The sequence below is a fragment of the Saccopteryx bilineata genome, chromosome 7 (genome assembly GCF_036850765.1).
Source record: "Saccopteryx bilineata isolate mSacBil1 chromosome 7, mSacBil1_pri_phased_curated, whole genome shotgun sequence".
Taxonomy (NCBI): Eukaryota; Metazoa; Chordata; class Mammalia; order Chiroptera; family Emballonuridae; genus Saccopteryx; species Saccopteryx bilineata.
The window spans coordinates 113846412-113869723 of record NC_089496.1 but is presented as its reverse complement, the minus strand read 5'-3'; the positions used below and the strand labels follow the sequence as shown (position 1 = coordinate 113869723).

At 50.3% G+C, this 23312-nt stretch overlaps 2 protein-coding genes across 2 annotated transcripts in view; both read right to left on the bottom strand.

The window, feature by feature from the left end:
* Positions 1–5444: 5444 nt before the first annotated feature.
* LOC136310437 (scavenger receptor cysteine-rich domain-containing protein SCART1-like) lies at positions 5445–15290 on the bottom strand. Its single transcript, XM_066239055.1, has 13 exons — positions 15216–15290; positions 14490–14825; positions 13590–13901; positions 12615–12929; positions 10006–10314; positions 9547–9864; positions 9163–9477; positions 8776–9090; positions 8127–8195; positions 7737–8051; positions 7012–7155; positions 6489–6599; positions 5445–5689 (listed from the first exon to the last, which is right to left on the bottom strand). Exons 1-13 carry the CDS (start codon positions 15274–15276, stop codon positions 5601–5603), a joined length of 3009 nt encoding a protein of 1002 aa, XP_066095152.1. The 5' UTR covers positions 15277–15290; the 3' UTR covers positions 5445–5600.
* Positions 15291–20246: 4956 nt separating this feature from the next.
* Positions 20247–23312, bottom strand: part of SCART1 (scavenger receptor family member expressed on T cells 1) — a 30414-nt gene continuing 27348 nt past the window's right edge. Inside the window, 2 exon segments of the mRNA XM_066240401.1 lie at positions 20247–20533; positions 21033–21185. Of these exon segments, the coding sequence (XP_066096498.1) occupies positions 20247–20533; positions 21033–21185 (440 nt within the window).

Below are 23312 nucleotides of genomic sequence, written 5' to 3'. Positions count from 1 at the left end.
GTTTTTTACAGAGACAGAGAGTGTTAGAGAGAAGGATAGACAGACAGGAATGGAGAGATGAGAAGCATCAATCATTGAAAGTTTTTCATTGCGCGTTGCGACACCTTAGTTGTTCATTGATTGCTTTCCCATAGGTACCTTGACCGCAGGCCTTTGACAGCAGACCAAGTAACCCCTTGCTGGAGCCAGCAACCTTGGGTCCAAGCAGGTGAGCTTTTACTCAAACCAGACGAGCCCACGCTCAAGCTGGCGACCTCGGGGTATTGAACCTGGGTCCTTCCGCATCCCAGTCCGACGCTCTATCCACTGCGCCACCGCCTGGTCAGGCTCGTGACAGTTTTTAAGTGCTTAGTCCAATTATGGTGTCTCCCTGTCAGAGGATACACCAGGCTGCCCTTGAAGATGGAGTTGGAGGACAGTCACCCCTGCGCAGGCTCTCCCACCCTGGGCCTTAGTAGGTTTGGCCAAAAGAACATCACAGCCGAGTCCTTCCCCTGAAAGGACAGAAGGCCCAATGTCTGTTTACAACATGTAGAACTGAGGTATTAATGTACACAAGGAAAATTTAGCAATTCATCTTAGTGGCCAAGTTCAGAAAAAAAGACATACAAAAATTAGTCATTGCAAAGGAACCAAAGAAGGGGCCATTGTTAATTTAAAGTGGTTCTTAACAAAAGAAATAATCACTGTCCCAAGCCTCCTAATGTCCTTCAACTCAATCAATTAGCACTTTTTTTTTTTCATTTTTCCGAAGCTGGAAACGGGGAGGCAGTCAGACAGACTCCCGCATGCGCCCAACCAGGATCCACCCGGCATGCCCACCAGGGGGTGATGCTTTGCCCCTCTGGGGCGTTGCTCTGTTGCGTCCAGAGCCATTCTAGCGCCTGAGGCAGAGGCCACAGAGCCATCCCCAGCGCCCGGGCCATCTTTGCTCCAATGGAGCCTCGCTGCGGGAGGGGAAGAGAGAGACAGAGAGGAAGGAGAGGGGGAGGGGTGGAGAAGCAAATGGGCGCCTCTCCTGTGTGCCCTGGCCGGGAATCAAACCCAGGACTCCTGCACACCAGGCCGACACTCTACCACTGAGCCAACCGGCCAGGGCCAATCAGCACATTTTTAATATCTGACCGATAATTATCTATTTCATGTGATAGCAAATGCAACAGTTTCAACAACTTGAAACTATCATGACTTTAGATTTGGCAATGGATTCTTAGAGGTGGCAACCTAAGAAAACAGATGAATTGGATTTCAAAATTTAAAACGTTATGTATCAAGCCAGACTAGGCAGTGGTACTGTGGATAGAGCATCAGCCTCAGATGCAGAGGAGCCAGGTTCAAAACCCCAAAGTAAACAGCTTGAGCATGGGCTCATCTGGCTTGAGCGCGGGCTCACCAGCTTGAGTGCGGGTTCACCAGCTTGAGCGTGGGATCATAAACATGACCCCCAAGGTTGCTGGCTTGAGCAAGGGGTCACTGGCTGGGCTGGAGCCCTCATCCACACCCCATCAAGGCACATGTGAGAAAGCAATCAATGAACAACTACTTGCCGCAACAAAGAACTGAAGTTTCTCATCTCTCTCCTTTCCTGTCTCTCTGTCCCTGTCTCTCTTTCTCTTGATCTTGCTAAAAAAAACTTTACGTATCAGCCCTGGCCAGTTGGCTCAGTGATAGAGTGTCGGCCTGGCGTGCAGGAGTCCCGGGTTCAATTCCTGGCCAGGGCACACAGGAGAAGCGCCCTGCTTCTCCACCCCTCCCCCTCTCCTTCCTCTCTGTCTCTCTCTTCCCCTCCCACAGCCGAGGCTCCATTGGAGCAAAGTTGGCCATGGCGCTGAGGATGGCTCCATGGCCTCTCTGCCTCAGGCACTAGAATGGCTCTGGTGGTAATAGAGCAATGCCCCAGATGGGCAGAGCATCACCCCCTGGTGGGCATGCCGGGTGGATCCCAGTCGGGCGCAATGCGGGAGTCTGTCTGACTGCCTCCCCGTTTCCAACTTCAGAAAAATACAAAAAAACAACAAAAAAAACTTTATTTATCAAATGATATTATGAAATTGAAAAGACAACCCACCAAATGAGAGAAAAATATTTGCAAACCATATATCTGATGAGACTTGTTTCTAGAATATTTTATAAAAACCTCTTACAATTCAGTTATATGAATAACCCAATTTTAAAGTGGGTGAAGAATCTGAATACAAATTTCTCCAAAGAAGATATACAAATCATCACTGAGTACATGAAAAAAATGCTCAACATCATTATTTACCAAGGACAGGCAAGTCAAAACCACACGAAATACCAGACTTCTGGTCAAGATGATGGATGTGTAAATGCTGTGCTTGCCTCCTCCCACGACCACATGAAAATCACAGCTAGCCTACAGGACAGCCACCATTGAGAACCACCTGAAATCTGGCTGGACAGAAGTCCTACAACTATAGACATGCAGGAGAAGCTACAGGGAAACTGGTAGGAGTGGCTGAGATGGCTACCAGGTTGGTCCCCCACCCACATGTGGTGGTTTCAAGTTGGGAGGGACATCTCAGCTGTGGAGGTCACCCCTGAGGAGCAAGGAGTCCCAGCCCCACAACAAACACCCTCAACCCAGGTTCCAGTGTTGGGAAGAGAAGTCCCATAACTTCCGGCTATAAAAACCAGTGGGGATTGTGGCTGAGGGAGATGGAGGCTGATGGAGTCCCACGTGCTCCTTTGAAAGGGCCCATGCATGGACTGGCTCATACTATCTGGCTCTGAGCTCCAGCACTGGGGCAGCAGCATGAAAAGCCTAGCTCATGTGGGGAGGAACTGGATTGTCTGGCATCAGAATAAGGGATGGAGGGGTAGCTTTCTCCCAGTCAGACGTGCTGGCAGAGGCCACCGCTCTTCAGTGAGCCCTCCATAATCTGGCTCACACTGTCACCCTGCCCTGGTGAGTCGCTGGATCCATCCCAACCAACGCGCAGGCCCATGTAAGCTACTTCGTACGGGTGACCTGTCTTACTCATGCTTCAGATTTTCACTGGTGTGCCCTGTACCTCTTGCTAACCCTCTAGCCAGAGTGACCAGGAGAAGAAAAGGGAGGACACAAGAGACTAACATCAAGAACAGAAGGCATGGCATCACTACCAATGGTACAGATATTGAAGGACATAGGGAAGATTATTAACTATTTTATTCCAGTAAACTCAAAAATACACACAAAACGGACAAATTCTTTAAAAGATACAATCTAATGAAGTTCATGCAAAAAGAAAGATTATACAAATAGTCTTATATCTTCTAAAAATTGCAATTGTAGTTTAAAACCTTCCCACAAAGAACTCCAAACCAAGATAGCTTCACTGGTAACATCTACCAAAAATTTAAGAAAATACAAAACCAATTCTATACAAATTCATAAAGTTAAACAAGAACGAATACTGCCAAATTTATTCAGGAAGGTCAGTGTTATCTTCTTTTAAAGCCAGAGAAAGATATAACAAGAAAACTTAATACCAATATCTCTCATGCACTTAGCTGCAAGCTTTATTAACAAAATTTTCTTTAAAACTTTCTAAACAAAACAATTATGCTAAATGAACAAAAGCCAGCCTCTCCCCCACCACCCAAAAAAGTACATTCTGTATAATTGCACTTATATAAAACCCAAAAAGTGCAAACTACTCCACAGTGACAGAAGGTTGAACAGTGATTACTAATGCAGGTGGGAGAGAGACATACCAAGGGATATGAAAAATCTTTGGGGAGTAATGAATAAGCTTGTTCTCAAGATGGCTGTAATAGTTTCATGGGTTTTTGCATATGTTAAGATGTGGCAATGCATACTATAACTACATAAACTGTATCGTATGCTAAGTTAGCCTCGATAAAGCTGTTACAGTTAACCAGTGGAGCCACTGGCTACCAGAGGGGCAAGAAGGAGATAAGGAGGAAGGGGAAAGAAGCAGATGGCCACTTCTGCTGAGTGCCCTGACTGGGAATCGAAGCCAGGACATCCATATGCCGGGCCAACACTCTATACACTGAGCCACCGGCCAGGGCTAAATTTTTCCAAATGTTTAAGGAAGAAATAAAAGCAATGTTACACAAATGTTTGCAATTATTTCTTAAAAGAGAGAAATCTCCTGATTTTTATGAGATCTACATGATCTTCACATCAAAAAATGAATCAGAAACATTGCCCTGGCCGGTTGGCTCAGCAGTAGAGCGTCGGCCTGGCGTGCGGGGGACCCGGGTTCGATTCCCGGCCAGGGCACATAGGAGAAGCGCCCATTTGCTTCTCCACCCCCACCCCCTCCTTCCTCTCTGTCTCTCTCTTCCCCTCCCGCAGCCAAGGCTCCATTGGAGCAAAGATGGCCCAGGCGCTGGGGATGGCTCCTTGGCCTCTGCCCCAGGCGCTAGAGTGGTTCTGGTCGCGGCAGAGCGACGCCCCGGAGGGGCAGAGCATCGCCCCCTGGTGGGCAGAGCGTCGCCTATGGTGGGCATGCCGGGTGGATCCCAGTCGGGCGCATGCGGGAGTCTGTCTGACTGTCTCTCCCCGTTTCCAGCTTCAGAAAGAAAAAAAAAATGAATCAGAAACATTTACAAAAAAGGAAAATTATACATAAAATTCTCATTTGAATATTGCCGAATTGATCCCTGTGGTATAGAAAAAGATTAATAAATATGTCATAAAAAGTTTAGTTTATTTAACCCAAGGTTGGTTTAACATTTAAAAATCAATCAATGCAGCTCACCACATTGACCACAAAGAGGAAGAAATCAGGCATCATCCTAATAGATGCTGAAAAAGTATTTGATTCAAGTCAATTTACAAAAAGCATCAACTATTGAATGGAATGGAGGAAGGAAGTGTGAATACTGTCTCTGAGGCCGTAGAGGACACATGGTCCCTGTGCTGCTATGGTCAACGTGGGGCTGAGGGCTTCGCCCACGAAATAAGACACACAAAAAAAGATTAAAGGTATAAAAGAAAGGAAAGGAAAAAGCTGACATTATTCATAGATGACATAATTATATATGTAGAAAATCTACAGGATACTTTATTTTCAATTAAGAAAAGTTTACAAGGGCCTGGCTGGGAGGGTAGGTGTTCAGAGCGTCACCCCACCACACCACGGTTGTGGGTTCGAACTCCGGTCAGGCCACATACAGGAAATCAACCAATGAGTGCATGAATAAGTGGAACAACAAATTGAAGTTTCTCTCTCTGGAGCTCTCTCTGTGTCTCTCTCTTTCTCTCTCTCTAAAAATTAATAAATAAAAATTTTGTAAAAAAAGAAAAGTTTACAAGAAAAAAAGAAAGTAGCCGCCTACCCAGGACACAGAGACCTCCCTGTGCTGAACCTGAAGATGTCGCCAAATAACTATGAATTTATACACCCAATTGTGTTTGTCATAGGTGCTCAGGTAGCCTGCAGGTGTCTGTCTTCCAGAAGGGATGGGGATGGGGTGGGGGTGGAAGACGTGGACTGCACCTGGAGGCCTGAGGACAAGGTACTGACAGACAGGCTTCTGTGTCATTCTGAATTCAGCACAATGGTCAAGAAGAAAGAATGTGATTCCTACACTGTCAGCCAGCATATCTCTCTCCAGGGTCCTTATGGGGTCATCTGCTCCAGAGGAAACACAGCTTCATCATAGCCCTCCTCCAGTCCAGACTGTCCGTCAGTGAGGCTCACAGCCCCTTCTGAAACAGGCACACGAGACACATGTCACCCCATCACCCTAGAAGCCACATCTGACTCATCATGGGTGGTCTGGCTTGCTGATTTTCCTCTTTTTGAGAAAGCATACAGGCCCTGGCCTGTGGTTCAGTGGATTGGACACTGGCCCAGCATATGAACATCTTGGATTCGATCTCTGGTCAGGGCACACAGGAGAAGCGACCAAACTTCTCTCTCCCTCCCTCTCCCCCCTTCTCTCTCTTTCCCTCTTCCCCTCCAGCAACCAGTGGCTTGATGGTTCCAGCATTGGCCCCTGGTGCTGAGGATAGCTCAGTTGGTCCAGGCTGGCAGCCTCAGGAGCTAGAAATATCTAGGTTAATTTGAGTATCTGCCCTATGCGGGGTAGCCTGGTTAATCTCCGTTGGGGTGCTGCGGGAGTCAGTCTCATTATAGAAGGAAGGAAGGGAGGGAGGGAGGGAGGGAGGGAGGGAGGGAGGGAGGGAAGGAGGGAGGGAGGGAGGGAAAGAGGGAGGAAAATAGAGAGAGAGGAAGGAAGAAAAAAAGGAAGGAAGCATGGAAATGTCACCAAAACCACTTGACAGATCTTAAACATCTAGCTACTGGGGTTCCTCGGTCATCCTGTCACAGCACGTGGCTGGTCCTATCACGCTCCCTTTCCAGGTGAGGACACTAAGACCGGCGAGCTTCAGCCCATCAGAAGCACAAGTACAACCCCCAGAGGTTCCTACCAGCTGGACCTGCCCCACCTGGCCTTCTAAGCTAGAAGCACAGACACACCTGACCACACTCCAGTCTCCTCACCCTGGGGCTCCTCCTCAGCCTCCACAATTTCCTCATACAGCCCAGCGAGAGGCAGCTCCCCGATGACATCATAGGTGGGCTCTCCAGGAGACGCCTCAGAACCTCCCAAACCTGCGGCACAGTTCAGCACGGTCACACACAGAACCCTGGTATGGACATGTCCATGGGGGGACGGGACAGAACTTCCTGGTGGGGCCTCAGTCAGGCAGCAGAAAGGCAAGAATGCTCTAGGTAGGGCCAAGGAGGCTGAGCAACAGGATCTGGCCCCTCGGTGCCTTCCCACCCTGGCGACCATCCCATCGTCCCGAAAGCCTGGTGCTGCTGCCCAGTGAGCTTCAATATGATTTCTAGGTGGCACTTCTAGGGTTCAGCTCAGAGTCCCAGGGACTAATTTCTAAGTCATCCTGTTTGGCCAATAAAAGGCCACTGAAAGTGAAACTCCATGTCAGGGACCCCGACCCCAGTTTTCAGTTTCTGCTGATTACTACACACTGGCCATTGGGACCCTAGTGGGAGTGTGCACCTCTCTGCTTGGCTTGTATGATTCGTAACAGGATCAGGAGGCCCAGGAGGAGGAGACCAAGGAGCGTTCCCAGGACTGTGCTGACCGTCTTGAGCATTAGGCAGGGCTCTGAGGCCAGCCAGAGGCCGGGGCTGGGGCCAGTCTCTGTGGAAGGGGAGACCATGAATGACTTATGGTAGGTGAGGGGTCTGAGAGCCCCTCAGTGGCCCACACCCTCACCCTCATGGCTTCAGAAGTGCTGGTGGGGCGTCTGCGGGATCCTATTGGGCAAGGCAGCCCATAATCATCCGGTGGATGCCGATGGCGAGGGCTCAAGTTTCCTGCTCCCACGGGGCAGCCCCCCCCAGGAAAAGAGTGACTGTCATGGGTCCAAGACAGATGATCCTGAGCAGTCACACCAGGTGACTCAACGTGCACAGGGAGCTACTCCTGCTTAGGGAAAAGATACCCACAGGGGAAGTCACTAGAATCATCACTGTTGTCTTTCTGTTCTCTCCAAACAGAATGAAGTGCAGAGCTTAGAGGCTTCCACACTGCACTTGACCCGAGGTGACCCTCACTCCCCAGCAGTAACCATGGGGTAAAAAACAAAAGAGGTCCCCAAGATATCAGTGGAAGCCATGACTAAACGGCTTATCCCAAGAGACTGCACTGAAATAACTTCCCACCACATGGGACTGGCCCCAAGCCACAGGGGAACAGAGCACGACCTCCCCCCTACTCACCGGAGCAGCGCACACCCGCATCCTCCTTGTGCCCGCAGTCAGCACGTCCCCATGGCTCCGCTGGGCAGCCCCACAGGGACGCCTCGCTGCCCCGGCATCCCACCTCGTCCAGCCACACGGGTCCTGAGCCTGGACCAAATGCGGCCCCCACCAGGGCGCTGATGGCCCCGCCACAGCCCAGTTGGCGGCACACGACCTCTGCATCTGCCAGGTCCCAGGAATCGTCACACACGGTGCCCCAGGAGCCGGCGTGCCAGAGCTCCACGCGGCCAGAGCAGCGGTCCTCGCCCCCGCTCACGCGCACCTCGCCTTCCTCTGGAAACACAAGGGGCCGGGTCAGCAGGTACAGGGCTGGCCCAAAAAAGGAAGGAATGGGGACAAGGAACACACCTGGACAGGTCTGAGTGGCTGAGCAGCTGAGGGTCTCTCCAGGGTTCTGAGGAGTTTCTCCTGACTTTTCTGTGTAAAAATTAGGATCTATCTGATATTTGCAAGGTTATCAGTTTCAGATGCTGTGAAACACTTTTCCTTTTTCCTTTACCACACTGCCTTTGACCCGAGGTGACCCTCACTTCCCAGCAGTAACCATGGGGTAAAAAACAAGAGAGGTCCCCAAGATATCAGTGGAAACCATGACAAAGCAGCCTTTTCTCTTCCTGTCACCAGGAATGTCTGCTTCTAAAGGAGAAAAGGTCTATGCACCCGACCAAGGGGTGCCCAAACAGGTGGAGGGCTCCACACCCTGTCCTGGGTCTGTCCAAGCTGACCTTTCCCTACAGAAAAGCCCACAGAGCCCGCTGGTCCTGCTCTCCCCACTGACAGGGAGTCACAGGGTCCCAGAGACTCCAGATGACCCACACCAGCACAGATTCCCAGGACAAGGACCCTCCCTTGCTGGACTGGGACACCCCAGAATTATCAAGTACAGTAAAGTGTCATCTCTGAGAGAAAAGGGCCCAAGACACGATCCCTGCAGTGACTCCATGTCAGGCCAGCCCTGCGCATGGCCCTTAAAGACCCCATACACAGCACCCCTCACCTGCACATACCACCCAGGCTTCCTCCTGGCTGGAGCAAGAATGCTGGTCCCAGGGCGCTGACGGGCACTGCCACAGGGACACATCGAGCCTGTCCCGGCACTGAATAGAGCTCAACCAGAGGGCCCCTGAGATCTTCTGGGTCACTGCCCCAACCTGGAGCAGCCCATGGGGCCCACAGTCCAGCTGCTCACACAGGACCGACAGAGAGGCAGGGCTCAGGGTACTGCAGACGCCACCCCAGGTTCCATTGTAGAAAACTTCCAGCCGCCCAGCACAGGGCTGGCTGCTGCCCTGCAGCCTTAAGTCCATGGACCCTGCAGGGGAAGAGGTTGTCAGGAGACCCAGCCCTCCTGGGAGTGGCTGCCAGGCAGGACAGCTGCACGGACCTGAGCAGACGACCCCGGCGTCCTCCTTGTGCGCACAGTCATGCTGGCCCCAGCCACTGGATGGACACTGCCACAGCGCAGACTCATGTCCCCCGCACCCCAGCTCATCCATCCAGATGGGCCCCGTGTAGGCGCCAAAGTGCGCAGCCCCCAGAGCGCTGATGGCATGGCCACAGCCCAGTTGCCGGCAGACCACGTGTGCATCCTGCAGGTCCCAGGCGTCGTCACACACGCTGCCCCACGTGCCCCCATGGAGCACTTCCACGCGCCCAGCACAGCGATCCGGCCCCGCAACTAGCCGCACCTGGCGGCTCCCTGTGGACAGACCGAGTCAGGGCCACCAAACCCCAAGGGTGTGGGCGGGGTGCTGGGCTCCTCACTCACCAGAGCACACGACGCCCGCGTCCCGCGACGACCCCGCGGGCACCAGCACGGACGCAGACACGTTGCACTGGGTTAGGCGGGTCTCCGTGCCCAGACACCGCACACGACTCAGCCCCACCCTCCCGGCCCCGCGCCCCGGGGCGGGCGCCTCATAGGCTCGCTCTGCCTCTCCGCACCCCAGCTGCCCGCACACAACACCAGCGCCACGCAAGTCCCATGCGTCGTCCAGGACGCGGCCCCACATGCCATCCAGGGACACCTCCACTCGGCCATCACAGCGGCTCTGTCCCTCCCTCAGCCGCAGGGCGTGGTGGAGACCTGGGGAGAGAGGTGGGACATGGGAGGAGCTGGCAGGTGTCAGGGGGAGGGGCCCTCCATCTGTAAAGGGGAGAGGCCCACCACCATCTCCAGAGCCCCTTCCATGCTCAGCCCCTCTGACCATCGCTCCCGCTGACCCACCTGAGCAGACCACGGTGGCTGAGTTTCCCGGGGCACAGGCCGGGGCCCCCAGGGTGCTCACTGGGCAATTCCACAAATAGGGCTCTGTCCCAACACAGTGAAACCTGTCCGGCCAGATGGGGGCATCCCCGTGCCCAAAATGGCCTCCTCCAGGTGTGGCCACTGCGCTGCCACAGTTGAGCTGGTGGCAGAGGACTGTGGCGTCTGCTAAGTCCCAGTGGGTGGCACAGAGGGGCGCCCAGGCCCCCTGAACCTGGAGCTCCACACGCCCCTCACAGCTGCTGCTGCTGCCGTTGACCAGCCGGAACTCTGTGGGGAGGGGGTGACAGCATTGCTCCCTGACCCTGTAGACCCTGTCCTTAATGTGAGCTTTGCTAAACAGAGCAAATGGCCACACTTGGGAAGACAGGCTGAAAGCAAGGAAGCCACTCTGAGGACTGACGTCACTGCGAACAGCAGCTAGAGTGAATTATATGCTCCCTCTGCTACAGTAATGGCTAAACCAGAAAACAGCAAAAGCAACTCGTGCAATAACCTGAAATGTGAGCACAAGCAGGGGACCCTCATGAGGGCTGAAGTTGTGCACTGCTGTCTCCATGCAAGTGGAAAGAGAGAAGGAAGGCAGAACTCTGCTGCTCTTCAGAGCTGCTGCTTCGGCTGATGGCTGGGACCCCAGGGAGCCACAGAGCAGTGCAGCCTCACTCGCCCGTCCCTGACCAACATGTGCCTCACCGTGCCCCGTGCCCTGGAACCGGCAAGGAAAGCCCGCGACACAGCAGAGGAGGAAACCCCCAGACTTCAACTCTCTTCTAAATAATGTTTAGGCTTGTAAACTGTCATAACCAACATTTTGGAACTCTAGTATCTAACCAAAAACTTACAACAACTGAGAAAAACTTAATGAAGCAAAAAGTTGGCAAATTTGGCTCTGCCTGGCAAGAAGTGGGAAAATGTGCTGCTTCAGCCTTGGCAGCATGCTCCAACAAAGAGCTCATATGCAAAACCCACAGAGTTTTAAGTTTTGTTTGATTGGTTTTGATTACAAGCATTTAAGAAAATCTTTTTCAAAATTGCTATCTTGCCACTAAGATAAAAAAAGAGAGAGACACCTTAGTGGTCACATATGAGAAAGAAGTATCTTTACAAAAAGGGTTTCGAAAAGTCACCAAACAACTATAACCCATAATAATTACCAACAACAAACCTAGGGCAGGGAGAGTCTGATTTTCAGAATAGATGAATTATAGTAATTTAACAATGTCTCATTCTCAGCAAAATATAAGATACATGCAAAATATCAAGAAACTCTGGTGCCTGACTCTGGTGGTGTAGTAGATAGAACACTGAGGTCCCAGGTTCGAAATCCCAAGGTCACCAGCTTGAGCACAAGCTCATCAGTTTGAGCACAGGCTTGCCAGCTTAAATGCAGGGTCTCTGGCTTGAGCAAGGGCTCACTGGCTTGGCTTGATCCCCTCAGTCAAGGCACATAAGAGAAACAGTCAATGAGCAACTAAAGTGATGTAACTACAAGTTGATGCTTCTCATCATTCTCCCTTCCTGCCTCTCTCTCTCTCACTAAAAAAATGAAAGAAGGAAGGAAGGAAGGAAGGAAGGAAGGAAGGAAGGAAGGAAGGAAGGAAGGAAGGAAGGAAGGAAAGAAAAATATGGCAACTTCACATAAAAAGTTTTATACTTACCAGAGAAACTAAGGAAACTAAGTCATTATACTTACCAGAGAAAGATATTAAATAGGTGTCTTAAATAAGCTCAAAGAGCTAAAGAAAAGCAGTTTAATGATATCCAACCACATAGGGAATTTCAATAAAGAGATATAAATTATTAATAAAGGAGATGAAGAGAATTTCTTGAACTTAAAAGTACAATAATGAAACTGAAAAAAGTCATTATTACATGGTTCGACAGGAGATTTGAGCAGGCAAAAGAGAGAATCTATGATCTTGAGGATAAGGGCATCAAGATTCTCCAGTTTGGAGTGCAGGGGAAAAAGAGAAAATTAATAGACAAAAAAAATCTGTTGGACACCATCAAGTGTACCAACATCCGCATACAGTTCTATAAAGAGAGGAGAGAGAAAGCAGTAGAGAAAACATTTGAAGAAATAATGGTAAAAACTCTTCAGGTTCCATGAAAGACATGAACTGACACATCCAAGAAGCTCAGCAAACTTCCAGTAAACTGTAGTCAAAAAGACCCTCATGAGACATGTTATAGTCAAACTGTCAGACACCAAATACAAAGAGGAAGGCCTGAGAGTAGACTCACCATGCACAAGGGCCCCCAATAATTTCAAGTCGTGTCTCATCAGAAACCATGCAAGCCTGGTCTCACCACTGCTACGCAACATTGCCATGGAAGTTCTAGCCAGAACCATCAGGCCAGAGAAGACAGATGGTAAAGGGTGAAGTAAGACTGCATTCAGAGACTGATTTATATAGAGAATTACACAATCCACACAGAACTATTAAAGCTCTTAAATGTAGAAATGAGGGTACAGGATCAATACATGAAAATCAGTTGTTTCCATATATTGGCAGTAAACAATCCTAAAGTGAGAGAATGATTTCCTTTACAGTCATGTATAAACTTACTTTCTCCTGAGCACCTGAGCCCGGCATCCTGGCTGTGCCCACACTGGTGCCCGGACCTCCGAGGGCAGTGGAATAGCAAGGACTCATTGCCCACACAGCGGAAGGCCTCTGTCCACACCAACCCAGAGCCCCGGCCAAAGTGGGCGCCCCGGGGCGTGGACAGGACTGAGCCACACTGAAGCTCCCGACACACCACATGGGCCGTGGCCTGGTCCAGATCGTCGTCACAGACGGTGCCCCAGGTCAGGCCGTGCCTCACCTCCAGACGCCCAGCACAGGGGTGCTCACCACCCACCAGCCGCGCCTCCGTGTGTCCTGGGGACAGACATTGGACTGAATCTGTTCCTCAGGAGCAGAGCAGGAGTTTTGCAAGCCTCTGGTGAAGTCCCACCTGCCCCACCTTTCAGTCCCATGGGGAGGACAGGGGGACCAGGACCCCCTGGTCTGGCACAGTCTTGAGAGGTCCTAAGGCAGGCACTGGGGTTCTTGGGGACCTGAAGGCTAGGGTCCCCCTGTCCCTCCCATGCCTTCCTGGACATCTCACTCAGATTCTGACAGCAAACGCTCATTCTCCACTCCTGGGGTTCTACCCTAGTGTAAGTGAGGACAGCCCCCTGGCTTTGTACCCAAAGGGCCCAGGGCCCCCACATCTGTGTCATTGCCCCGTCCCAGACTTGGACTACATGTCTGTCCAGCACGTTAATAACATGGTCAGTTTTACACCCCAGCGCCCAGCCGCACCTGGTACACGCAGTCAGAGCCTTATGCAAGGTCTGGCACAGGAGGCAGCATCTCCCTGGGTGACTGGGCCACCAGGAGAGAAGCAGAACCCTCCAGACACTCCAAGTCACTGTCCATCCCGGGACAGGGATGCAGGCTGGTAGGCAGGAGGTATAAACTTCCCCACCTCTCTTCCAGGCAGTGGACACCCCCGCCAATCCCCCAAGCCCAGCTGTGAGAGGACGGTGTCCCTACCTGAACACACGATCTGGGCATCTGTCAGAAGTTCGCATTGGTGCTGAACATTCAGGTTGAACCTGCAGTTGAAGATGCTGGACTCTGTTCCCCGGCAGGTCACGACCTTTGGCCCTGGGCTCCCAGAACCTCCAATGAGGTAGGGTCGGGACACCTGGAGCGCTAGGCCACACCCCAGACTCCTGCAGAAGACATTCGCCTCCTCCGTGTGCAAGCCACACTTCAGCACAGAGGTTCCGGTCATTCTGATCTCAAAGGACCCAGCACAGGGGCTGCGTCCTCCACTGAGCCCCACCGTCGCCAGCTTCCCACCTGTGGACAGCACAGGAGCCCATCCTGCTGCTCACCTGAGTCTCACTGGTCTGGGGCATGCACCCCACTCTGCACACAGGGGCTCCTGGATGGAGAGGTTTGCCTTTGGGGGGGTGGGGAGCAGAGCCCAGGCATTGTCTGCAGAGAGGCCCTTCCTTCCCACTCAGGACCCCTCAGCAGTGAGGGAGCGAGCAGCTGCATCCCTCCCCGCTGCCCTGTCCTCAAAGACATCTAGGAGTGGACAGCAGAAATGAGCTCTGAGCACTCTGAGACGTCCCCCCGCCCCAGAGTGGGAGGGGGCCAGGTGGGAGAGGGAGACAGAGATCCCCTCACTCCAGAAAGTCTTGTGGTCACTCTTGGGCCCAACACTTGACTGTTGGCTGGAGGAGTCAACTGAACCCAGAAAAGGGCTGCCCTGAGTGTGTACCCAGCAGCTGGGGAAGTGCAGGTGTTCCACACCTCTGCCATCCCGGGCTCTGCTCACCTGGGGCCATCGCAATGCCGTGAGGTCTGAGGCCACAGTTGTGGAGCCATGGGCTTCCATCCTAGGCACGGCCTCAGATTTGCCCTCCTCACAGGGCTGCCTACCTGAACAGTGGACCGCACCAATGCATTCACACGCACAGTCCCGCACCGGCCCCCAGGGCCCCAGGGTGCAGTTCCAGAGCAAGGCCTCCGTGCCCCGGCACTGCACGCGCTGTAGCAAGGACTGCTGGGTCTCCTGGGGCCACACCACGTACGTGGGCGCAACGTGGGCGCCACCGCAGCCCAGCTGCCTGCAGATGACGGCTGCCTCTCCCAGGCCCCAGTGGTCCCCGCACACCGCGCCCTTCTGCCCGCTGTGCTGGACCCGCAGCAAGCCCTCGCAGCGGTTCCCGCCTCGTAGCAGAGCCACTGACTCCGACTCCGCCTCCGCCATGGGGCCTGCGGAGCAAGAGCACAAGGACCTCCTGCATGGCAAACATGCACTCGAAATTTTTGTCCAGAATTTTAAAAAATTAGAAATAATTATTGCCTCCCATCCTCATTTGAACCCTTAGTTTCAATTTCTTCGAGTTTTCTCACTTAATTTTGATGGTGCTGATGTCATTTATGAAGCAAAATGTTAACAGAAATGAATGTCTAAGGACCATTTTCTGTGGAATCTCCAGAGTCAGGGCTTGGCCCTCTACACACGCATTGTCATTGTCACTTGCCTGCAAAAGGCTGAGACAGCCTTTCCCTCTGGAGCCTTGGCTGTCACCCCACGCTGTCGTCCCCTCCATCAGTGGGCCATCCTCAGAGCCCCCAGCCCTCAGGACAGCAAGCACTCACCTGTAGGAAGAGTCCAACAGGCCAGGAGGAGGGGCCACAGCCTCCGAGGGGACAGTGCCATCCCTGGCCACCTCAGCTGCTGTGCCACTCCAGGCACAGATGGGTGTGCTCTGCCAAGTGCCGGAGGTGGCCTCCAGCTCAGTGCTGAGCCCTCTGGGAAGGAAGCCGTGAGCCCTACCCGCCTCCTAGTGTATCAGTCACCATCTGTCACATGGAGCAGGGGCTCCCCCCAAGGCCTGAGCCCAGACAGCACTGTAGGGTGTGGTGAGGCCTGGACTGGACTTCCTGCAGACCCAGGTAGGAGGCTTGTGGACCAGTGACCACCTCAGGGCCAGGGACAGGCACCGCAGGAGACGCACCCATCTTTATCTGTTTCACACAGAAAGCAAACAAGGATCACTCCGGCGCATCATAAAAGGACACGGCATCTGATCAAAACCACTAAAAACATGCATGACCTGTGACCAGCACTAGTAAAAGATGCAAACTCCTCTCTGTGAGGATGGAGTCCTGGGAAAGCAGCCTAATGTCCAGCAGGACAACAAATGACTGACAGAAGACACACAGGAAGAAACACGAGGCAGACATGTTAAATGACATTGCGGACAGGTGTGTGTTAGCTGTGCATTCTAGGTGGGAACACACAGGGGGCACAGAGAAGGCAGCTGATGCGCTGTGGTGAGTCACCCTATCTCTGTGCATCTGTTCAAAGTTCTCAGTAGCAACAAACCAAGATGCTGAGGGATCCACTTCTGAGTGATAGAAAAGTGTTTTTCATTTTCTCCCTTAGGTCTATGAGGTTTTTTATTTTTACTTAATTTTTTTATTTTAGTGAGAGGAGAGGAGGCAGAGAGACAGAGAGACTCCTGCATGCACCCCAACCAGGATCCACCCGGCATGCCCACCAGGAGGTGAAGCTCTGCCCATCTGGGGCTTTGCTCCTTTGTGACCAGAGTCACTTTTTAGCGCTTGAGAAGGAGGCCATGGAGCTATCCTCAGTACGCTGGGCCAACTCACTTGGGCCAATTGAGCTATGGCTGCTGGAAGAAAGAGAGAGAGATAAGGAGGAGGGGGAAGGGTAGAGAAGCAGATGGGAGCCTCTCCTGTGTGCCCTGACCAGGAATCAAACCCAGGACATCCACATGCTGGGCCAACGCTTGACCACTGAACCAACCAGCCAGGGCCGGCTACGAGTTTTTGAATTTACAATAATGTGTATTATTTTCTAATCAGAATAACATCAATGAATCTTACTTTCCAAAAGACTCATCATAGAACCAGTTTAAGAGAGGGTTGCTTGGGTCTTCAGACCAGTACAGATTCCCATAGCGGGTGGAGGACCCTGTTGGCAGGAGCCTTTGTGGTGAGGTTGCAGCTCTTCCCCAACCACAGTCTGGCCATGCACATAGCTGCACTCCTAGCTTGACTTCAGGACATTCAGTTTGCACCCACGAGCCAGGCTGGCCACCTCGAGACCAGAGGGAGGCCCCTGTGTGTGCACAGGGCAAGGTAAGCTCAAACATCCAGGACACCTGCTCATCCCACAAGACTCTGTCAGGAGCAGTTTCAGTCACACACCCAGAACCTAGCAACTAGCCTTCCTCATCCCTCTTAACCCCAGAGGCCCTGTCCAGCCTCTCTGGACATCACCCATCTCCTTCATCAAGGCTTCATGTCCAAAAGGGACCTTCAAGGTCATCTTCTGCAGCACAGTGGTCCTTGAGACCTCCAGCTGTGCCTCTCAAAGCCTGAGTGGTGGGCACGGGGGAAGGGCTGGGACTGTGAAGCAGTGTTCAGAGAGACCCCCCAGCAGGCTAGCCAGACCTTAAGGGGAACACTGAGAGTTAAGTGTAACTGCTGCCACCACTGGGACACCCTGCAGATGAGGCACTCACAGAATGATTAAACTTGGTCTTTCCCAGGACCTCAACATGGAGAGTAGGAGTGAAGAGAGATCTAAATATAGGTGGGTGTGCTCATCTGCAGCCTATCCCAGACCCACACAGGGAAGAAGATACAGAGAAGCATTTCCCAGAGTGGATGTGGTCAGGGTGAGTGTGGTCACAAAGGGTTTGGTGGGGTCCTCAGAGCAGGACAGCTTTGAATGTTGGGGATTTGGGAACAACACCTAAGCCAAGTGGAGGGTTGTCTGAAGATGAAAGGAGGTGGCCAGGAGCTGGTTCATAGGGAACCCACCCCACACCCTGTAGAACCTTCAGGCAAGAGGTGGTGGGTGAGCACAGCTGAAGACACTCAGAGCCCACATCAGACCAGGGTGAGGCAGAGAGGGGGTCCAAAACAAACCTGGGCCACAGTGGGTGTCTGATGAATGTTCTGAGATGAACTAATGGATGAATGAACAAGTTAAAAGGGAATTAAATATGTTAAATATGTTCTCCCATTGTGTAGTTTGTCTTTTTATTCTGTTCTTGTTTTCTTTAGCTGTGCAGAAGCTTTTTAGTTTGATAAAGTCCCATTTGTTTATCCTGTCTTTTATTTCACTTCCCCGTGGAGATAAATCAGCAAATATATTGCTCCGAGAGATGTCGGAGAGCTTACTGCCTATGTTTTCTTCTAAGATGCTTATGGTTTCACGGCCTACATTCAAGTCTTTTATCCATTTTGAGTTTATTTTTGTGAGTGGTGTAAGCTGGTGATCTAGTTTCATTTTTTTGCAGGTAGCTGTCCAATTTTCCCAACACCATTTGTTAAAGAGGCTGTCTTTACTCCATTGTATTTCCTTACCTCCTTTGTCAAATATCAGTTGTCCATAGAATTGTGGGTTTATTTCTGGGTTCTCTGTTCTGTTCCATTGATCTATATGCCTGTTCTTATGCCAGTACCAGGCTGTTTTGAGTACAACGGCCTTGTAGTATAACTTGATATCAGGAAGTGTGATACCTCCCACTTTATTCTTCTTTTTTAAGATTGCTGAGGCTATTCGTGTCCTCTTTTGGTTCCATATAAATTTTTGGAATATGTGTTCTATATCTTTGAAGTATGTCATTGGTATTTTAATTGGTATTGCATTGAATTTATAGATTGCTTTGGGTAATATAGACATTTTAATGATGTTTATTCTTCCTACCCATGAGCACGGTATATGCTTCCACTTGTTTGTATCTTCCTTGATTTCTTTTATCAATGTTTTGTAATTTTCCAAGTACAAGTCTTTAGTCTCCTTGGTTAAGTTTACTCCTAGGTACTTTATTTTTTTGGTTGTAATTGTGAAGGGGATTGTTTCCTTAATTTCTCTTTCTGACTGTTCATTGTTGGTGTATAAAAATGCTTCTGATTTCTGAGTATTGATTTTATATCCTGCCACTTTGCTGAATTTATTTATCAGGTCCAGTAGTTTTTTGACTGAGACTTTAGGGTTTTCTATATACAATATCATATCATCTGCAAATAATGATAGTTTTACTTCTTCTTTTCCAACTTGAATGCCTTTTATTTCTTCTTCTTGTCTGATTGCTGTGGCTAGGACTTCCAGGACTATTTGACAATACGTCTGATAAGGGGTTAATAACCAAAATTTATAAAGAACTTGTAAAACTCAACACCAGGAAGACAAACAACCCAATCCAAAAATGGGCAAAAGAGATGAATAGACATTTCTCCAAAGAGGACATACAGATGGCCAACAGGCATATGAAAAAATGCTCAACATCACTAATCATTAGAGAAATGCAAATTAAAACCACAATGAGATATCACCTCACACCAGTCAGAATGGCGCTTATCAACAAAACAACACAGAATAAGTGCTGGCGAGGATGTGGAGAAAAGGGAACCCTCCTGCACTGCTGGTGGGAATGCAGACTGGTGCAGCCACTGTGGAAAACAGTATGGAGATTCCTCAAAAAACTGAAAATTGAACTGCCTTTTGACCCAGCTATCCCACTTTTAGGAATATACCCCAAGGACACCATAGAACGGCTCGAAAAGGAGAAATGCACCCGCATGTTTGTGGCAGTATTGTTCACAATAGCGAAGATCTGGAAACAGCCCAAGTGTCCGTCAGAGGACGAGTGGATTAAAAAGCTTTGGTACATATATACTATGGAATACTACTCAGCCATAAGAAATGATGACATCGGATCATTTACAATAACATGGATGGACCTTGACAACATTATACGGAGTGAAATAAGTAAATCAGAAAAAAAACTAAGAGGAATTCATACATAGAAGGGACATAAAAATGAGACTCAGAGACATGAACAAGAATGTGATGGCAACAGGGGCGGGGGGTTGGGGGAGGGGGGAGGGGGTGAAGAAGGAGAGAGGGGTTAGGGGAGGGGAGGGGCACAAAGAAAACCAGATAGAAGGTGACAGAAGACAATTTAACTTTGGGGGAGGGATATACAGCACAATCAAATGTCAAAATAATCTAGAGATATTTTCTCTCAACATATGTACCCTGATTTATCAATGTCACTGCATTAAATTTAATAAAAAATTTTAAAAAAAAAGGGAATTAAATAGCATCTGATTTAGAAATGAGGAAAACAAAAGCCCTCAGGAGTCTTGTTGGTGTCCCTCATGGCCAGCTCATGGTCATCACATCCTGCAGCAGGGGTCAACATGGCATTCCATCCCAGTCTAAGCTCTGGGGCCCAGGCTGTGGGAGCTCACCTGCATTTAAGGATAGAAGCATGCACTGGGCCCTCAGCGATCCCCCAGAGCCTGCAGGACATGTGGACCCTAGTTTGTCACCGCACCTCAAAGCCAGAGGGCTAGACAAGAAGCGGACAGTGAGTGGGGAGTGAGAGTGAAGGTGGTGCTCACATCGTGTCCCCTCCCACCATCTGCTCAGGCCCCCATGAAGCTGACCAGGCACAAGGTCCTAGAAGGACTCTGCACAGCCATGAAAAGAAACCCAAATAAAAGCCTAGGGCCCTGCCTAAACTCCATGTCTTCCCCTAAGATTACCATGTGACGAACAACACTGAAGAAACGACCAAGCATCAGTGCCCAAGCCTGTGACAGGAGTGAGGGTTTCAGACACAAAGGTGGCTCTTAGGATCTTTAAATGTAGCTGCTGGCCAGAGCAGAGTGTTGGACATAGGAGCAGTACAGCAGGACAAGCACAGTGGACACCACTGTGAGGGCACACACCACCAAGCTCAGGGGCATCCCCTCCTCCTGCTCCTCCGGCTCCTCGAGGTCATGCTCGGGCTCCCAGGCATCGTCATAGTCCTCCTCCAGCATGAGGTCCCAGGACACACTGAGCCTCTCCTCCTTCTCTCCCATGGGGACTGCTCCAATGTCCTCATAAATACCTTCTGAGGGCAGATTCCCCAACATCCCAGAACCTGCAGAGACCACACCAGAACCTCCAGCCCTGACACTCCCACTTTCTAGGTCCACAGCCTCCCACCCCTGCGGGCTCTGTCATGTGTGCTGGGACCCTCCGGACTCTCAGTTCCCCACCAGGAGCAACATCCTCCCCAAGGGGACACACTTTCCTAGGCACCCAGCACCTGGAGTTCTGCCGACCCCTGAGCACAGCCCAGAGCTCCCAGCTACACAGGTGACACAGGAGCAGGGACCCTCGAGCCTGTCCCCCCACCTAGGCAGCCCCAGGACTACCGACCCTCATCCAGCCCCTCTCAGAAGCAGACAGGGATCAGGGTCCCTTGTCCCTGACAAGTTGTATATCACTGACAAGTCACCACAGGGGAGACCGAGCACAACATACAGAGCAGTTACCAAGACAGAGAAAGTCTACAATGGGCTGGGGTAAAAGTGTGTCCCCAGCCTCCCCATCCCCAGGGCCCTGTGTCACCCTGGCCAGCCACACCCACCACCTACCCCTGCAGGCTCTTCTGCAGCACCACTGCACCCCCAGGACCAGGGCAACGATACCCAGGAGGGTGCCCAGGAAGAGGCAGAAGGCCATGGGCAGGGTTCCAGCTGTGAGGGCAGGTGGTGGGGTCAGGGGCAGGTCTCCCCTTTGTACCTGTGCTGCCTGGGCGATTGTGACCTTGGGCTGGATCACCTGAGCCTCTGGAGAGGGGGAGGGGCACCCAGAGGAAAGATGGACCTTGTGCTGCTGCTCCCCCAGAGACAGCCCTAAGGCCACACTGCTGAAGGCTGGGCATGGGGGCACAAGGGAGGAAGGCCCGAGGGCAGCTCTTACGGTCCCGACAACCCACTGCCCTCATCCACGCTTCGGCCATAGCGCACTGGGGCCCAAACCCCCAGCTGGCAAGGGAAAGGCCCCATAGAAGCAGCTGGGCAGGGCCCAGCCTGCTGTCCCTCCCAATGGTTCCACCAGCTGGTGCTGTTGTGAGTTGGGGGCGCAGAGAGAGAGATCAGCAGATGAAATCATCAAGGACTAGCAAAGGACCACCGCTCACTCAGGCAAATGGCCCCGAGTTCATGCTGTCCTAATTTTATTCACAAGACTTCAAAAAGCTTGTTTACTGAGAAATTGGCATAACATCAAGTGTAACTTTTACTTAAAGATACATGGAGTGCACCTGCAAGATAGCTTAGTAACAACATAATATCAGAAGGCATTAATTGCTGTTGCTTCTATGGATCCTATAACATTCCTCTCCTTATCTTAAGGGATCACCTTGAAAAGTACAGAAAATCTTATGAGAATGTTTTACTGAGAAAAGCCCAGCAACTGCCTTCAGTCACATAGACCTGTTTCAGTGACCCACCTTCAAGTCACAAAACAATTCTCTTGGCAAAACATTCTTTTCTTCTTGGCTGTGTTCCCATCCAAGGCCATGCAATGGGTTATTCCACTACATTTCCCCCTTTTTGTTTATGCTGAATGTTATGAAGCACCACAGAAAACACAGCCTTCTGTCGTTCATCCCTTATTTCTCTTGCTTTGATTTGTCGACAGACTACATATAAAGGAAAACATAGAATTAATATTATTATAAAAAGTCCTACAGTGGATCCCCAAAATCCTTTAATATATTCAATAGGATTTAATTGCGATAAATTATCCATTAATCCCTTCAATATAGGTTGACCTGTCAGAATTTCTAATTTTCTTTGAAAAGCTTCATGTGGCCTGACCTGTGGTGGCGTAGTGGGATAAAGCGTCGACCTGGAACACTGAGGTCGCCGGTTCGAAACCTTGGGCTTGCCTGGTCAAGGCACATATGGGAGTTGATGCTTCCTGCTCCTCCCCCTTCTCTCTCTCTCTGTCTCTCTCTCTCTCACTCCTCTCTCTCTAAAAAATCAATAAATAAAATAAAAAAAAAGAAAAAAAAAGAAAAGCTTCATGAATATGTCTTTGTAATTTAATGATTTCTTTAGTTACATTATATTGATTTAACAAATGTTTTTTAACACTTTCCTAATGGAAATAAGTATCATTTTAAGAAATAGGGGTAACACAAAAAGTAGTTATATTCTAATTACATCTTAGCTTAATTTGTCTTTGCAGGCTAACAATTTGATCTCTTAACATAATTATAGTCTGTTTTAAATTATTAATTTTAATGTTACTATTTATACATTATTGAGAAGTCCACAGTTGTTCAGAATCTTCATGCCATTTTTGAAGAAAGTCCACAGTCTATATTTTGATGTAATGTAACTCCAGATACAGCAGCCACGGTGGTTACAGCTATTAGTCCTATAATGATGGCGATGATCAGTCCAACCAGTTTCTTGGTTTGTTTCAAGAACTTAATAAGAGCCTGATCTGTGGTGGCGCAGTGGATAAAGCGTCAACCTGGAAATGCTGAGGTTGCCGGTTCGAAATACTGGGCTTGCCTGGTCAAGGCACATATGGAAGTTGGTGCTTCCAGCTCCTCCCCCACTTCTCTCTCTCTCTCTCTCTCTCTCTCTCTCTCTCTCTCTCTCTCTCCCTCTCTGTTTCCCCCTCTCCTCTATAAAATGAATAAATAAAAAAATTTTTTAAAAAGAACTTAATAAGATGTTGTAACAGCATCATGAAAGGGTGCCACATCCAATGCATCTGTACTGGGATCTAGACTCCTGTTCAGGTTCTTAAAATGTAAAGACTTTGACTATTTTATTAAAGAGAATAGAAGAGTTAATACATGTATAAAAAGCACACTTATTTTAAGTTATTGAATAATTTTCAGCTATCTATTT

Bases quoted from the DNA above. Each gene is read 5' to 3' on its own strand.
- LOC136310437 (XM_066239055.1), bottom strand. From the start codon at position 15,276: ATGGCACTGTCCCCTCGGAGGCTGTGGCCCCTCCTCCTGGCCTGTTGG. The intron at 13,902-14,489 runs GTAGGCAGCCCT...TGCTGTCCACAG, and splicing joins TGGTGCGGTCCACTGTTCAG to GTGGGAAGCTGGCGACGGTG. The intron at 9,478-9,546 runs GTGAGTGAGGAG...GTCTGTCCACAG, and splicing joins CGCGGGCGTCGTGTGCTCTG to GGAGCCGCCAGGTGCGGCTA.